The 18,471-nt window shown below is 38.0% G+C and overlaps 1 protein-coding gene across 1 annotated transcript in view; it reads left to right on the top strand.

The window, feature by feature from the left end:
• Positions 1 to 18,471, top strand: part of ell (elongation factor RNA polymerase II) — a 30,317-nt gene that overhangs the window by 364 nt on the left and 11,482 nt on the right. Inside the window, exons 2-3 of the mRNA XM_081385186.1 lie at positions 13,430 to 13,474; positions 17,775 to 17,896. Coding sequence (XP_081241312.1) covers positions 13,430 to 13,474; positions 17,775 to 17,896 — 167 coding nt within the window. The remainder of the gene's footprint in view (positions 1 to 13,429; positions 13,475 to 17,774; positions 17,897 to 18,471) is intronic.

Below are 18,471 nucleotides of genomic sequence, written 5' to 3'. Positions count from 1 at the left end.
CATTTGCTGTCGTTACCTTCCTTATTAACTAAGCACTTCATACACTAGCGAAACCATTAATTAAACCCACAGCAGGTAATTAAAAAAATATATAACTTGTTATGTGTTGGTCTGGTGGCGGACAGTCTAGTTTGGTTTAAAGCAACTGGGTTCACAGGTTCTTGGAGAACCTGGAAATGCCTGAGAGTTGTAGGATTGCGATTTACAGGTCTGGGAAAGTCATGGAAATTCCAGTAATGAATAGACATTTTTTCTAGTTATGTTGGCTCTCAACCAGGGGCCCAGAAAGGGACCACAAGATGACTTAATTGCTAAGTTAAAGATCATGAAAAAGGAATCCAAAAGGTTGAGAGCCACTGATTTAAACTTTTTTCCCCTCCTTTTTAATGTTCCAATAATGCAATATCAAATGTAACTTAATATGGAACGTACTTTTTCAGACACATATATGTCTTCATATTTTATTTTAGTTCATTAGTCAATTTTCTAATAAAATGGACATTTGTCACAGTGGAATTAAACCCATTAATTCTAATTTTTTTTTAATTTGATTTGTTTTTAATATGTGTATTGGCCATTTTTACAAGCCAACAAGCTTATCTACTCAAAAAAAAAAAAAAAAAGATAAAGTAATGCAAGGCAGTCAGGGTTTAACTGAACGTATGACGTTGCATTGATAACATTTGTTTGTTGAATATAAAAGTCCTAGTTTAAACCAGAAACAAGTGCTTAATGTAAAGCTGTAGAAGTTTGGATAAGATATGAAAGATGCTGCTTTCAGTATGATCCCGAACCAATTGTTTCTATTTTAAACTAGCCCTGCTTCTAATTTGTATTCAGCAGTTTTAAGTGTAATTTGAACCCACCGGTTTTACTTGGACACTGTTTTCCACATTGCAAAGCAGTGAATCTGTGTCTTTGAGATTGTGAGTTGTTAATGCCATTGGAATCTATCATGAATGAGTGTAAACATGGCTGCCACATCTTCAAGAAGCCCAGTTGAGTGTCCACTGATCTGAAAAGCAAATATTGTATATTGTATGGCACCTTTTGAATGAAAGGATCGTGAACTGTTGCAGATACAACATGTTGGTCAGGTGGATGATATTTGTTAATAACATGCATTGATTTGTCCGAGCTGTTTCAGATCTAAGGAAGACCCTCGTGTTGCGCGGTTCATGTTTGGTAGAATGCAACTCGATCCAAAATTCACCGAAGGCCAAGACTCTCCATATTCAAACTAGAGTGGAAGTTGAGTCACACTTCTGACGATGTCAGAAAAAAGGGATTGTAGGAATAAAATTACAACTTTCGGCCTACACCCAAGCTGTTTGTAACAGTTGGATAAACTAGTGAATGTCAGCTTATCTAAGTCTGGTTTAAGTGTTCTCTTATGCAGTGATTAATATGGCGTATTCTTTAGATGTGATATGTGAAACTCAAGTCGACTGGCTACATGTGACACTGTGAGGGAGGCTGAAGCTTTGCTGGAGTATTTATAGCTTTCAAGCAGAGTGCATAAATGCTACTTGTAAGTTTAGAGTAGGATAGTCTTCGTTTGGGATATTTGCATATGTACTTTTGCTTTTATTGCTTAGGGCATTTTGGTTGCTCGTGACAAAATTTGTCTAGATGGTCATTTTATTTTTTCTTATTTGTTTTTTGCTTTTTATTTTATAGCTATCACACATTTAAATGTGTTCGACTCAACTGTCCTCTGAAGAGCTTGTTGATTTGAAATGTTGCAACGTTCTTAAAAGTAGTTTTTAATTAATGCATCTGTTAAATCCTTCGTCTCGTGTTTTGAAACATGTTGGCATCTTATGTGACAGGTGTTGTGTAACGTGCACATACTTTGACGTTGTATTTAAGTACTTGCTGGATTTCACAAACTCTATGAATCCTATCTGCTAATTGACAGCATAACCTTTTCCAAATGGACTGTTATGAATAATATATTTAAAAAAAATTAAGGTAATGTAAACTTCTAAATGTGTAGCAGGGCTTGAATTTCGGTGCGGGATTGCGGGTATTGCGCATATTTTTTATCATTCCCGCAGGTCTCCCATTTATAATGCGGGAAATTCCCGCAAACATTGATTCACTTTAGCATGTAGGTTCAGGTTGTATTAGTAAATTAATCCACGCAGATGGAAAATCAAATCAGTCATTTTAAAACTGTCTGCGAGACGCAATTTCACAAACAGCGTGAGTGATTCAGCGGCGCTGCGTCTTCTATCTCGCGTCTCTCAAAATGGGTTGCACAATGCAATCGTTAAGCGCGCAGCAGGCGGCGGAAATACACTCTCGCGTTTCGGGAGTCGATCGGGCCAGCATTGCATCACGAGTAACTAAAGTTTACCATTTGCACGTCTTTTCAAGTCTCACCAGTTTAAACAGTCACGCGATTTTAAACTCTTCGGTACTTGCGCGCTGTCTGAGAGATGCTTTTTTCTCTGCACACATACATAGAGTAAAGCAGCCTCACAAACAGCTCGCGGGTAACAAAAGTTATTTTTCGTGGATTATAAATCGCTTTAACAGTCAAAAACATAAGAAAATGATGTCAATTTCGGTCTTGGAGAGTATCCTCTAATCTAAACACAGTCGGTTATGTCTTAAATAAGCATAAATCGCACGTGACCGTATAATGAAAACAGGATCCGTGCACTAGCTCTTAAAGGGACAGCAGCCATATGTGTCTGTCATTAATTTGTTTGTCAAAACAACAAAACATAGCTTTCATTTTAAGGAATCAGGATTAATAGCCTATGAATTTAATTTAGTCAGGACTAAAATACTACCCAGTGTTATTTTACATTTGATTAGGCTACTTTATTCAGTCTCTGTAGTATTTCTGAATAGCCTACTAGTTTTAGACCTAAGCAAAAACTTTTCTCTTTATTTCTCTTTATTGATATCTTTATTCTATTGTATTTATTTGTGCTACTTTTTTCAATTTAATTCAAAGATTGAAATCAAGCTTCCTTGAGTTGTGTAAATTCTTAAGAACAAAATGACCCCATTGTAAAAATGCAATGAGTAGGCTAAGCATACATTTAGGCGAGATAAATGTAATTAAAAAAAAAGTCTAAACTCCCCCCTCAAATTAAAAATTCCCCCCCATAAGAATCACCTAAGGGGGGATTTCCCCCCCATTTTCCAAAATGAAATTCAGGCCCTGTGTAGCCTTAAATAATTAATAATTCTAGTTATTGTTCTGTTGTTTACAGCATATACAAATTGTGTGTACGTAATACGTAACCTTTTGTGTTTGTATATACGTGTGTGTGTGTGTGTGTGTATGTATGTATGTATGTATTATATTATATATCTCAAAACTACGCATTAATGTGAGATGTGTGTAGCTCATGCGAAAAACACATGCTGCAGACAAGCTTGGAGCGATGAAACGAGTGTACGTAGCTGCGTATTCTAATCGATCACTGATAGACATCAAAGTACCGCAAGCAATACACCTGTCGGTCTGCGCAGCGCCACTTTAAGTCAAACACACCTAATGTTTTCAAGCCATGCAATGGATTAGGTGGGCTAGCCGTTCATTTTGAAACATAATTAACAGGTTCCAAAAAAAACCTCCAAACAAGTGCTTTTACTGAACATAAGAACTACTTGTGTAAACGGCACAATAAAACTACATAGAATAAACAAGTAATAAGATCCTCGTTGATGAGTGATGATCTTCCAGCTCTGTTTCAGCTGTGCGCTCCTATGGCGTGTGGTAAATCAAGACTGATGGTGGCACTTTTTCACAAACATACTTTAACTAAAACAAATTTGCTTGTATTCTGCTAGACCTTTTCAGTGATGTATGACTCTATGTACTGTGATTGTACAGAGCACATTTTCATGTAAAGCAGTTATGTTTTCACGCTATGAAAATAGAGCACTTCTAATATGTCAGCAAATTTAAAAGGACTTGTTACGTGATGGTCATATTCCCTATAATTACTGTAAAGCCAAGCTTCTAAGCTTTAAAGGGGTCATCGGATGCCCATTTTCCACAAGTTGGTGTAATTCTTTAGGGTCTTCATGTAAAGTTTGTAGTATACATTGGTTAAAATTCCTCAATGGTTGTGTTAAACTTCCTTTTTACCTCCTCAAAAACAGCTCTGTTCACAGCGACTCGTTTCGGTGCATGTCTCTTTAAATGATAATGAGCAACTGCTCACCCCACTAGGGCTGGACCCGAATATTCGAATGTTCGAATATTCGTTCGGTGGATTGGTATTCGATTTGAAAATTTGACATTCGAATATTCGGGTTTTTTTTTTTTTTCACACCTGGGATCCCCCGCGAAACGGTTCTCATTCGTGCTTTAATAAGGCCTGCGACACACCGGATGCGTGGCGTGAGCGTCTCAGCTGCGTGACGTGTCCGTTTTTTATTTCGGCTCCCATGTTAACAGGTTGGAGTTTGCACACAGCCTGCGTGAGACACGCGTCTCAGGCGCGGCTGGAGCCACGTGGAAAACGCGTGCATGCTAGAAATAGAACCCGACGCCTGAGTGTTCCAGCAACGGGAGTGTTCTCTGGCTAGAGCTCAGAACAGCGGAGTTTGTATGGACCGAAGTGCATGCCTGAGCTTGTGTTTTGGGTTAAGCTGCCTTGCTTTGACATTGTGGAAAATAGAGTAATAGAAACAAAATGTATTAGCCTTTTTACCCGTTATTATCAATCTAAATTAATCTCTTTTTTGATGTAACTTAATTTAGTTTTTCTTTATTTAAATTTTGTTTTTTCATTTAAATTTCGTTTTTTTTTTCATTTTAAATTTCATTTTTTCTTTATTTAAATTTCGTTTTTCTTTATTTAAATCTACCCTTTACTGTGTCAGTAATTTGTTAGTCAGAAAAATATTAGACTACCTTAAGTGTTGCTTAATTTAACAGACCTGTGTGTGCGCGCATTTTATATCACTAATGCAGTGTCTGTTCTCAGAGCATAATCTGAGATAACATAATCTGCCTTGGTGAACAGTATACAAATGTCTGAGGGCGGATATATGCTAATACGGGACAGTCCTTCAGTGGTCGTAGGATGAGCAATATTACATCATATTGCTCAGAAAATCTAAATGGCTTGATTATTGAGATTGTTTAGACTTTTTGAGGATTAAAAAAGGAGTGAATGGATTTTTTTTTTTTTTCATTGTATGTTGGTTGTCCACTCACCGCAAAGACACATTTATATGCAAACACCATATAAAAGTGAATTTTGCATCCGATGAACCCTTTAAAATTACGCCTATTTTGTGTTGGTTAAGCAAGTGATACCAAGTTAAGTACCCTGATAACTTAGTAGCACCCCCACTTCGGATTCAGAGGTTACGTTTAACGATTAATTGATAGTTAATTTAAACAATTGTTTATGGGAATTTATAGGAATCTATTTGTGTATACAAATGTATATAGATTATTTTATTCAGACATTTATATGAATATTTAATATCAGTGCATCTTTAGTGAAAATCATAATTTTGACCTCTTAAGCCCAGGACACACCAAGCCGGCGTCAAATAACTAGTGGCGATGAAAGCTGACTGTTGTCGCCTCTCATCAGCTGCGTCTCGGTCAAAAATCTGCGCTTGAACACACCAAACGAACTGGAGGTGATTGTCAACTAGAACGTGCGTTCTGTGCCTTTGTCTGTCATATAAATATCTATCTATATCAGCTGGTATCAATATGTTTTTGTCATTTTTAATATCAATCATGCTGATAACTCTTCATTCCAGTTGGGTTATTGTATTATGAAAATTGTCTGCATTCGAATTCTCGCTTTCGTCACTTTTATTCTCGTGCACTGACTCGTTCACTAAGCGGCCAACCTTCGGCTTGGTGTGTCCCGGCTTTTAGAAAAGTAATAGCTCATGTGTCCTCATTAAGTTGATTTGAGGTCTCGTTCATGTCTAGCACAGGAAACTTTGCTTAAAGGGGTCCTATTATGCCCTTTTATAAAGTTTGTAGTTTTGTTTTTGGGGTGTACTAGAATGTTTTCATGATTGTTCAAAAAGCGTATTTTTATTTTTTACATTTAACATTATTACTGTTCCTCTCTCCCAGTCTGGCTCGAACACTCCGATTTCGATGAAGCCCCTCCTTCGGAAATACGAAATGTGCTGTGATCGGTTAGCTGGCCCAGTGTGTTGTGATTGGCAGCACTTAGCGCGTTTTCGGGAAATGTCACGCTCCTCCATAACTGCAAGTTCTTCTCTAGTGTAAATATTACGTATGGCGTCAATTTCAAACCAATTCGAGACAGATTCAGACCCTGACAATGTTAATGAACAGGAGGATCGTGCAGAACTGATTTCATGCACAAAACATGCAAGCATAGATTTCACATGTTTCAGAGTGGTATGTTTTTGTAATGTTCTTATACATTATAGATGCGATGTTATCCACCATTTAATCGTGATATTTGTCGGAAAACTAAGGTAATACAAACCGTAAAGGATCAAAAAATCTTTTTTTTATGCTCAAACAGCAATGTTTCCACTTTTTCAACTTTAGTTTAGTGTAAAGCATAATAGGACCCCTTTAATTCAGACAAATTCTGATCGCAAGGAACCATTTTTCGCACCTGCCAGTGATGGCCAGATTGCATCACGTGTGTGCATCTTAGTTACCTGTGGGAAAAAAGTAGATTGTGTCTGTTGCATCTTATAAATACTGTATAAGGATGAGAGCTGGGCCTACCTCTTTGGTTCTTGATGCTTGATGGAGAGAAAAACAGTGATGATCAGAATGACTTGGCTCTGCAAATAAATTGGTCAGCCATTTTACGGGGCCGCCCTGGCCTGTTGTTTGAATGTCAATAGGGAAATGTGTTGTGGTATCTTTAACTTCATCACACTGTTGCTTTTTCTGTTTGTTGTAACTGAACTTATCCAACAAAGAGTCGTTGCACAGAAAGCAAAAATAGTTTTCAATGTCTCTTTAAAGATATTTCCCATGAAAATGTAAGGTTGTCATAAGGGTTTGGATGACATGAGAGGGACACAGAGCTTAAATTTTCATGTGAATGGTCACTAAGTTATGTCGTCATTGGTGATCTGGCGATCATGATTTTTCATGGCCAATTCCGATTTTACAAGCAAATTGTCCGATTCCGATACCAGTTGCCAACAAATTTCTTTTGGAGCGGTCTTCAGCGTGTCCCATCTCTGGCCTGTGTTAAAGGTGGTATCAGTGATTTCAGGCCCAAAAATATTTTTATCACATTCATCTAATCTTTCCTAACGATCCGCTAGCTGCCCGCCCCAGCTCGTGCTCGTGCACGGCTGCACGCGAAGTCAGAGCTGAAGAAAAAGCTGGCTCAAAACCTCACAACACCCTCCCCCTGTCGGTGATTGGTTGGAACACTATTTGTTTTGAGTGTTTGGCTAAACCATTTGTTTTTGTGTGCAGATCTCAGAAGCCTAGGCTGCCTACAGAGACGCGTTTTTTTTGACGGTATGCTTATGGGGCGGGCAGCTAGCGGATCGTTAGGAAAGATTAGATGAATGTGATAAAAATATTTTTGGGCCTGAAATCGCTGATACCACCTTTAACGTCCTGTTTACAGACTTTGCAATCATTTCAAATGATCGAAATATTACAATGCAATTTGTCCGGAGTAGAAAAGCTTTTTGAAAATGCTCTCCGAAGTGGATACATTTGAACTGTGAAAACGAAGGTATTTGAAAACGATGACACATGTTTAGTCATGTGACGCATATTGTACCAATAGATATTCATATTTATACCAGTATTGTGCCTGTCGTGTGCTATTCACTTTCACACAGTTGCTAAAATGTTACTTTGCACACACATATCACAGTCCTGCAAAGATAACAGAAAATGTACTCGCATTTGCTGTCCTCCGGCAATACATGAGCAGTTGTTTAGAACATATGGTTACTGAGTGCGACCTGGACGCATCAGTGAATGGTGAGATTTTGCTAAATAAAATTATCCTGCCAACATTAAACTTTATTTATTTTTCCATCTGTATCTCAGTAAGCTTTTGTGAGGGTTAACGCATGTGCAGTAAGGTGAATTTAGCTTTATTTAGCTCGTTTCAGTGTAGATGAGAAACTTGTGGAAAACACCTGAAAATGCTTGTGTGGACGGAGTATCCGGATTAATGTAGATGTAGCCTAAGTCAATTCTTCAGTATGTAAATGTATAAACTAGTGGATGCACCAATATTTTTATTTTTTTTACCAAAACTAAGTTGAAAACTAGCCTAAGTCATAGTCAACCAGTCATAGTTAAGTTCTTCGGCAACAAGCCGAACACTAGCGTTTCAGTTGAACTGCATGAAATACACACTGAAACTCAACAGCAGAGAAATGTTTAGTTTCTTTTTTAGATTAAGTAGTTTTCAAGGGACGAAACCGAATATTTTCAGTATCTTAAATTCCGGTGCATAGTATAAACAATTATGCTGTTCAGATTAGTCCCTTTGCTATCAAATTGACATGTTGATGGTGAAGAAAGAATCAAATTGGACTCGATTTGCCATTAAAAGGAAGTTGGAGCCTTGGCACAGAGTCTTTAGAGGTTAGTAATTCAGAGGTTGTTCTTGGATCACGGGTTGGCCATGTTCATTTCTACATTACCTTCCTGTAGAGATGTCTTCGGTCAGGAGCCTGCAGTAACCGTCATTAAAGTGACACAATGATCTTGAGAATGTTTATCTACTCCTTCATGGATAAACTACATTACATGGTGGGTGTTTTGCCTCTGCATTTGGTGTCCGGTGTTATCGACCAACGTAATGGCTTAAGTGACACTGGAGGGGAAGCACAAACAGCAGAGTCTTTACTTTCCTCTTAGTTTGCACTTTTTTTCGCAGTTCCACAGGTGACTGCCATCGATTTGTTGTCTCTCAAGCGATAGCCTTATCTGACTGGTTCCAAGCCTGGCGCTTAAACGAGTTCACAGGTAGTTTAAAAGGAATAGTTCACCCCCCAAATTAAATTACTCACCCTCATGTTGAATGACTTTATTTCTTTTGTTGAACACCAAGAAACATGTTTATCAAATTATCTGACTTTTAAGCAGTATTGCTAGTAGCTTATTAGCTAACTAATTTTTTTCAGTAGTGTAACTCTTTTTCTTTAAAAAAATCTTTATAAATGTAGCCTTTCCAGTAATGAGAATGTCTGACAGATGGCCTTGGGAAATCTGAATCATTTCATTTAATCAGTTTTAGTGAATCACTGTTCGGATAACTCATTTTAATTGGGTAGTCCAAACACAGATTTTCTGATTCATTCCTCGGTAGAGTTCACTAAAGTCTCCTTGTGTCATTGTATTTTCTTCATCGCATCATTGTTAAATACTGCTGTTTATTCATATTTTTGGTTTGCTCAGCCTAATAAAGATTGTTTTTTCTAGTAGTAGTATAATGTATTTATAATGACATGTGGCCAAGATGTTATTCTAATAACATGAATTCAGACCAAGCCAGTTTAGTTTTGTCCATTTGTGCTACTTGATGAGCCATTCTTCACAGCATTAATCGCAAACCTTGTTGCTCAACCTGACTGCAGTAGGATGGACTGGATTCACGTGGAGGTCAGCCACTGTGTCATGGATATTTAAGGAATGCTGATTCTACATTTTTCAATGCTGAAACTAGGGTCTGGGAAACCAAAATTAGTGCCAAATATGACTCTGAAATGTCAGGCTGTCATGAGACCACTGCACTTTGTGTTGAGGTTCATTTTGACCTTTTTTTTTTTTAATGCTGTTAAACCATTTCACTCCACTATGATTTAATTTGCATATTGTGGATTAAAGGTCATTTTTCAAACCTGAAAATAGATCATGCTCATTAAAAACAAGTTTTTCATTAGTTTTGCTGTTATGACTCCTGGTGTCCTTGCTGAATCACTTCCACAGCTTTGGGATGCTTGAAACTGATGATTATTTTGTTATGGGGACTGGTATTATAAATCTTGATCAAATAAATATATCTGAGGTAAAAATATAGAAATCTAATTTATCGATATGCTTCTGCTTACTACACAGCTATTATTATACTGGTCAACAAATCACTTATGAGTCATGTTCGAGGTCAAAATGTCCATATCTGTGCATATCTAGCGTTGTCCAAAATTGGTGCCGGTGCTCCGCCTAGATCCGTGTTGTGTGATCCGCTGGGGTTCCGACTGTGAGTGTTGGTCCGGAGCCATCCTCTGTCCCAAGGTTAGCTCTGTGGAACGTTCTGGGCTCGTGTCCCAGTGAATAGTGACATGTCAGCAGCCCATTCAAATGAACAGGCTGAGGGTTGCACTCTTTTTAGGGCTGTGGAGAGAGACCGACTCGGGTTGTTGCCTGTATTTATAACGCTTTTGAGATCTGATCGTCATGTTTATCTCTTAAATGTATTTCAATTGATCAAGTTACTAACAGGCCTGGACAATAAGGATTTTTTTTTTTTCTGTAGTTCAGACGTTCACATATTCAGCCTTTTCCCTGACCCCATATTTTTTTACAATTAAAAATATATATTGCAAAAATAGTTTAATCAAAAAATATGGCTGAGATTTTCTGAAAATTATAATGAAAAAATAAATTAAATTGTGAATAATTTGTATAGACTCCATATTCAATTTTTGGCCTGCCATCAACTGACCTGAAATACTTTTATACTCTGACCCCAGGCCGTCCTTATTGTTGAGCCCTAAAGTAATAAACCCTTCAGCCTTCACAACCAGGCCTAATTATCATCTGTTGCCGTTCATATGAATCTGAATTGATGTATTACATGCATACGACTCGACATTGTCCATATAGAATATACATTAAGCTAATTTTTCCTGTGTCCTAACTTCTATGAATGTACAGATGCCGGTAATTACTATTGCATTGGATTTTGCCATACACCGCCTGTGCCTGCAGTGTAATGTCTTCATTACACGTGCATCTCAGTCACAGATGGAATCAAAAGGATGATTTATTCATTTCCTGATGTGACCCAGAACCCCATGGACCGAGCACAGCGCTTCAATGCATTTGTACAATTTGCCAAACTAGATGAAATGAGCCATGATGACATGCTACTGCAGTCTCACGATTTGAGCTTGGAAAGTTTGTGATCGTGACCAGTTTTACGTCTGTAAATTGTCAATATTTAAAATGTTTTAGAAAGCCAGATTTGGATGAGTTTGCATTACCTGCTTTGTGACTTCGGCTACCCAAGTCGTCATGTTGACTCTTGGATATTCTCGCAGGGATAAAAAGGTGAAAAGCTTAAGATGAACTGTACAAACACTGATTATATGTTCAGCTGGTGTGAAGGCCTGATACTTAGATGTTACAAAAAATATTAGTGCAAATCGCATTGGCCGACGTATAGGACATGCTAAGAACTTGGGCTGCACTATTCAAGGGGGAAATTGAAGTTGAGATTATTTATTTTAAATTGCGATCTGCAGTGCAATTTTCTTTGAGCTCCAGGTTTGCTGTACCTATTTGTAGGGCTGCACAATTTGGCCAAAAATTGTTTATATATCAATATGACTATAAAATAATAAGTTTAAATAATTATACTAACGTTCTGATGATGTCTTCATTTCAAAAGTTAAAGGGTTAGTTCACCCAAAAATGAAAATTCTGTCAGTAATTACTCACCCTCATGTTGTTCTAACCCCGTAAGACTTTCGTTCATCTTCGGAACACAAATTAAGATATTTTTGATGAAATCTGAGAGCTGATCACTCCTGCAGGCTTATGGACACTATAACTTGCTGGCCCAGAAAATGTATTAAAGACATTGTTAATATAGTCCAAGTGACTCCAGTGGCTCAATCTTAAGTTTATAAAGCGACGAGAATACTTTTTGTGCGCAAAAACAAACGACTTTATTCCACTTTTCATTTCCTTCTCTCTGGACCTCGAGTCTTTTTACGTAGTGTAATAGTGTAGCACGTCTGTGTTTCACGTCATGCATGAACTGTTGCTCAATGGTCCATTCTACCTTTCAGGGTCAACTACAGTTGAGAAAACTAAACCTTTTGAGCAAACACTAAACCCTGATTATCAGTAGTAGTGATGATAGATTAACAAATGCAAATAAATGTGAAAAATGTGTGGAATCTGATTGGCTGCCTTATTTTATCATTATAACAGGCTAACATCTTTACTATCACTCCAAAACACCTAGTTCTCTTTACTGGTATAATCTTTTACTTTTTCTTTTAGTTTCCCTTTTTTCTCCTCAACGGTATTATCTGAGGAAGGAAGTGCGACACTTGTTTACACTCAGTGGTTTGAGAAATGCTTCCTTCCAAGAAACGAGCACGCAGTGACTGGTGCGACTAACCAGACAAGATGTTCTCAGACTCCTATGTCGCGCTTTTTGCGGAATTCGATCTGAATCGCCCAGCCAGACGTTTCCAGCTCATCTACCTCGCTAATTAGCACCAAAGCACCTTGTTTGAGATTCAGCCATTTGATTGGCTGATTGAAAGGACCAGAACAAGTGGCCTTTTCCACCTCCAACATTAACGTTATAAGTGCTCGCGTTCAGATTGTTCTGTCAGCCCCAGATGAATCTAGTGTGTTTACTGAAATTGCTTTGTTGATGAATACTTGTCTATAAAAGATGCGTTATTTAGTATGAAGTGGGTCGTAGGTGGCATGATTGCTTTAGACAATGATGGCCAGAGCTGAACCCTTCATATTCAAGTTGTCTGCGCTACTCAAGGCCATGTAGCCGATGTAGTTCGCTCCACTACGCAATTACTCCAGAACGCTCTATATAAATGTCATAAACAACTAGCCTTTACTGAGTGCCATGGGTTTGATCTGATGACATTGTGGCTATTTTTTTCTTTTTTTTTTCTTTTCATTTTCTTGGCACATGCTCCAGTCTTTTGAGTGCCTGCTGAAATTCTGCTCTTGCCCGGGCTAAAGCTCTTTATATTGGGAAACAAACCACATGGCTCAAGCGAGGAATTACTTGTAAAGCGTCTTCTTATTGCACTTGCACGTCCTGTATTTGAAATCTGAAATACCAGACGTGGTTTCGGGAGTGTATTATGGAGCACTTTGTAGAGCTTTTCTAGTGTTGATCAAACAGTCTGCATGTTTATTGGTGTTTCCTTCTTGAAGTATCTGAGAGCATCTTGTAAATTTAAACTCTGCTTTGAGTAATGGAAATGCCAGTGCTTGTCAGCTTAAAATTCATAACCAGATATGTTTTATGCTTCCTCATTTTATAATTTCAAAACCATGCGCCATCAGCATAAAACAATCAAATATGTACGTTATATTTTATTACTATAAATGTATATGTGGTATATAAATAATGTGATCACAATATAATTATACATATATATACGCACACTTTATAATTATATATTTGACTTTGATTTCTCATATGAATAATTTATCTTGTTTGTTTTGCAGGGCCTGACTGCTAAACCACTAATAGGATTCACAGGAAACCAAGGGGTGAGTATGCACAAAATGTTCGACCTTTTGTTTGGGGCCATAAACCACTTGAAACATTGATTGTCATGTTCCATCATGGAGCCACAGACCTTGTGTGAACCTGGGATTCTCCCCAGTTCATGTGAAGTGTCCTGGTTGTGTAGGTAATACGGAAGCAGTGAGACTTTGACTGTGTAGCTGGAAGTCATCACATTGCAGAAATCGCAGAAACCACAGTATCCTCTGCTGACTGTTGCAAAATCAGCGGTGAATCCATGCTAAGTCATAGAAAGCCATTGGTGTAGATCTCCATCTCTTCAAATTTGACAGTGGTCGGGATTCATTTTCTCAGACATACTGTACAGGATGTGGTTGACGACAAATGAATCCCCCTCTTCTGTTATATCAAAACCCACTATGTGATTGTTGTACACCTAGTTTTGTTTTTTTCATGCGCTCTAGCTCAACCCAGACCTGACAGCAAATGGCCCAGTAAAATGTTCATGTTGCTGTTATCTACATATGTTGTAGAATGTGGTTTGTCTGCCTCGCACTGATTTCAGAAGGCATGAAATCAAATTGACCCCTATTTACTTTGTTAGTGCACATTACTAGTCTTGTGGTGAACTATTCATCTGTGCTGATCAAGTTGATTCACAAATTTTTTTGTTATCTTTGATCAAAATCTGAAAATGTACTTCCCCTCTAGAATGGCCTTTCTTGTCATGAGCTGAATGGAACGCCCTCTTTTCTAGATCAATCAATTCCCAGCAGGAAAAGACAAACCACGCCCTCTATTTTTTATTTTTTCATTTAATATTCAGTTTCACTCAGAAAAATGTCACAGTACTGAAGTAAAGTTGGTCGCAACGTCTGGATCACGGTGACTTTAAACTGAAATAGTCTTATGTAAACATGCAGAAACATGGCTGCTTCTGTCCTAATGATAAAACTTGCAACAATTGGTGTTTAAGGCGTATGTTTCCCAGACATTTAGCCAATAAACTGACAAATTTACTCAACCTCATGTCTTTCGAAACCGATATTACTTTATTTTTTCAGTGGGACACACACGGAGAAGTTTAGTAGAATCTACAGGCTGCTTGTTTCCATAATTCTGGCCAATACCAAAAAGAAAAAATCAATATACATAAAACTGTTAAATACCAGAAAATTGGTGACCAATGATTATCGGAAATGTATTTTATTATTTATTATTATTAAAATTAAAATAAATTTGTCATTTTTGTGTATTCAAATTATTGGCTTATTGCCCAGGATTTTGGTGCATCACTACACATTACAGGAAACGCACCATAAAAATGACACGTAGTGACACATGATATCGCTAATAGTTATTGGCCATTATTATTATGATTAATAATAATATTAATATATATTTAGTTTATTGTTATAAGAAGACTATAGACTTTGCAATATATCAGTTATTGGATAACTTAAGCTCTTTAACGTTGTGTTTTGCACCATTGCTTTGGCAAAGTATCTGTCAAAAGAGCTGAAATTGCAATATTGCTTCATCCCCTTCTCAAATGAAGGCTGTGTTGAGTCCCCTTTTAAAGTTCAGGTACAAGTCAATTCACAGATATGTTTTCTTTGTTCAATTTGCACACTGAACATGGGTTGGAGCTTTTAATGTGTATACTGTGACCAACTAAAAAGAGGGTTGAGTCCCCTTTAAAGTTCAGTTACAAGTCAATTCACAGACTTTTTTTTTCTTTGTTAAATTTGCACACTGAACATGGGTTGGAGCTTTTAATTTTAAACTCAAGTGCATTTAAAAATAAAATGTGCAGAGTTTTCTGCCATACCATGGTACGGTTTTATTACTGTCAGTTGTTAAAGATGCTTGCTATTCTGGGATGTATAGTGGTTTGTCTATAAATCATCAGTAGGATTTCACTTCATGGTGTATTTACTGACTCATCAGGAACTGCATGTTCACACTCCACCACGGCTCACTGCGTCACATGTGAGAGAAGACTGCCTGTTTGCTTGTCGAATTAAAGCTGTATCAGAGCTTTTAGTGGCATAATATGAGCAGGCAGACAGCATGAGAAACCTTGAAATGCTATTTGGATGCAGCGAACCAGAAAGGATGGAGAGGCAGCCAGTCGCACATGTTCCTCGACACAATGCGTTCATCTCGCAGGCCCATCAGCCTTGCGTTGGTAACCAATTGGTTGGGTTAAAATTAGCAAAGGGCAGGTGCATCCATGAGCTTTACGTGGACAGCCTGGTCTTTCTGAATGAGCAAGCCAAAGTTCTTGTCCAGGAATGAGCAGCATCCTGTCAGAGGAGCAGAGGTGCCGCCACATGGCCGTAAGAAGAAGCTTTGTTCCTGGTTTTGGAGCAGAGTTGAGACCTGGGGAAACTCCAGTAACGTCATGCTCTTTCACTGCTTGTGATGAGTTGATACATAATCTTTTGGGAGATTTTCTTTTTCCTGAAGACTCAGTGGTTTGTACAGCATTTTGCAACGGTGAACTGAAGTGACCATAAGTCCAGAGAATTGATGGTTAAGAAATCCAGCAAGCATTAAATTAATCCAAAGTGACAGTAAAGATAATTATAATTTTACAAAAGATTTTTGTTTTATATAATTGCTGTTCTTTTGAACTTTTCTCAAAAATATTCAGCGGTTTTCAACATTGATAATAAATGTGTGGATGAGAAAAGGATTTCTGAAGGATCATGTGACACTGAAGCCTGGTGTAATGATGCTGAAAATTCAGCTTTGCATCAGAAGAATAAATTACATTTTAAAATTTTACAATCTACAAGAACTTTTCAATAAGTTAATTGCACTGACTGTTAAAATTAGATTTTGTTCTTTGAAGTGCATCATGTTTTTGGCCTATGACGCAAGCTCTTCCTTTGAGAGCGTTTCCTCTCTGGGGTTTTTTTTCTCAGTCAGTGACAGCGCGTCTAGAAAGTGAGGTTTGCAGCTGCGTCATGTTTTCTGAATGAAGAAACTATGAATTGCAATTTGTATTTCTTAAAGCGTATTAAACTGCAACGTCTCAGCCAAGGCATATAATCAAACACAACAAAATAAAAGCCGTAACTGCTAATGTAAATCAACAGCTTTTATTGCGACACCACTGAGTGATTGTAAGTGGCAGCAGAGCTTATGGACCCGCCGTCTTTGCTTGTTGAATATCTCATGTGGGAGTGTGAAAAATGGCGTGTGAGCCAGCGAAGTAAAGCGTTGAGCCGAGGGAGCACTCGGGCCGGTAGTGTGAGCCTCGGACACTGGCTGTAGGCCACACACGGGTGAGGAACCCTGGGTAAACAGAGCCAGTGCTCAACGCATGTTGTCGGGTAACTGTTCACTGGGCCTCTGCGGGAAAAAGTTATAGAAAGACTTAATGTATAGCGTAGTCTACATGGATACATTCACTATATTTGTTTTTATAGCCTTTATATTGTACATTGTGTGGAGGACATCATTGGGCCGGATGTGCAATAACAGTTTTTAATATAATGGATAAATATATAATATGTACTTATATAGATAACTATTTAAATGTATACATTTTATACAAATATATTATACAAATACTTTATTTCTTTTTATTATATTTAATCCCCCCCCCCCCCATATTAAAAGTATACTTTTGCTGTTTTTTTTAGTTTAAGGAGAATTCCTGCTTTGTGCACAATGTCAATGTGCTTGTGTATCTCTGTGGATGAGATCACAGTTCTCTTGTTAAATGAGAAATTAAAAAAATAAAAGAATACGAGTAGGAACAAGGCAGGTAGAGTTGCCACTCACAAGACGAATCTCAGGAAATTGCTGTGAAATTATTGGCCATGCTCTCCAGCCGTGCATCTGTGCTTGACAGCTGCTGCTCAGTTGATGGGTGTAATTTGGCTGAAGACACGTTTGTTTGCTGGCTTCTCAGGTGTGTTGCTGAAACACCTGTGTGTGACGGCTGCTGGAGCCGGGGGTTGGTCGGCATGGTTGCACATTAAGGAGATGGGCACCTTAGGGCCACAAACCTCAGTTGTTTTAAAAGAGGTTAAATCTTATGGCTTATGGTTTCCCGAGCACAGCGTTGTCGATTATTTTCATTATCGATAATCAATTTTATTGATTAGTTGTTGCAGCCCTAATTCATTCATTCATATTTATATTTTGTTCATTCATTTATTTTTGAAAATAGAACTTGAACCTTTTTATAGAAGTAAATCTGTGTAATCCATTTTGTACTAGGTCTAGCCAGCTGCTTTAAACAGGGTTTTCTCTCTCGTCTGTCTCAATGCTTATGTTGGCTGCTCTTCTCCTCTGTGTCAACAGAAAATCTCAATACCGCAGTCAGAGAATCCAAATGAGCTGCGAACGTTTACGTTCTACCTGTCCAACGTGGGGAAGGACAACCCCCAGGGCAGCTTCGACTGCATTCAGCAGTATATTACAAGGTAAGAAAGAAAATAAACCACATCTTTTATTCAGACAGATTCATGCCGTCTCAAGGTAGTGTAACGATTTCTGATGAACAAGTACGTTTGTCTTTTTTGGAAGGAAACAGAAAACCATGAAAACAGTTGATTTGATTTCTTCAGACAATGTCAAAAAACTTGCATCCATGGCATCGTTACGAGCGCCATCTGTTCCTTTCTCTGTTCTCGCTACTGTTCAGCTCTGGATGAACACCAGAACAGAGAGAATAAATTGAATTTGGCCAATTGTCCAACCAAATGAGGAGGAAACTGGGAATGCATACTGTTGCTGCGGTTCATGTCCTCCCATGTTCACAATAAGATCAAAGGGTCAGCTGAAGTTCAGGCGTTACATGTTGCGTGAGTTCCTCTTTCTACAACAAATCTACAACAAAAGGCTTTCGAAGCCATTTGTTGTTGATTTGTGTGAATGGACTTCTCATACAGTTAGTCCAACTTTTCACCATCTTCAGCCAGTTGCACCACATAATTAGCTAATTTGTCATTTTAGCTGTAGCTTTCGTTCAATGAAAGTAAATGACAAAGACCTTGAA

This window comes from Scardinius erythrophthalmus (genome assembly GCF_964197995.2).
Source record: "Scardinius erythrophthalmus genome assembly, chromosome: 14".
NCBI classification, from domain to species: domain Eukaryota; kingdom Metazoa; phylum Chordata; class Actinopteri; order Cypriniformes; family Leuciscidae; genus Scardinius; species Scardinius erythrophthalmus.
Note: the sequence above shows the minus strand (reverse complement) of the source record. Positions and strands in the feature narration are given on the sequence as shown.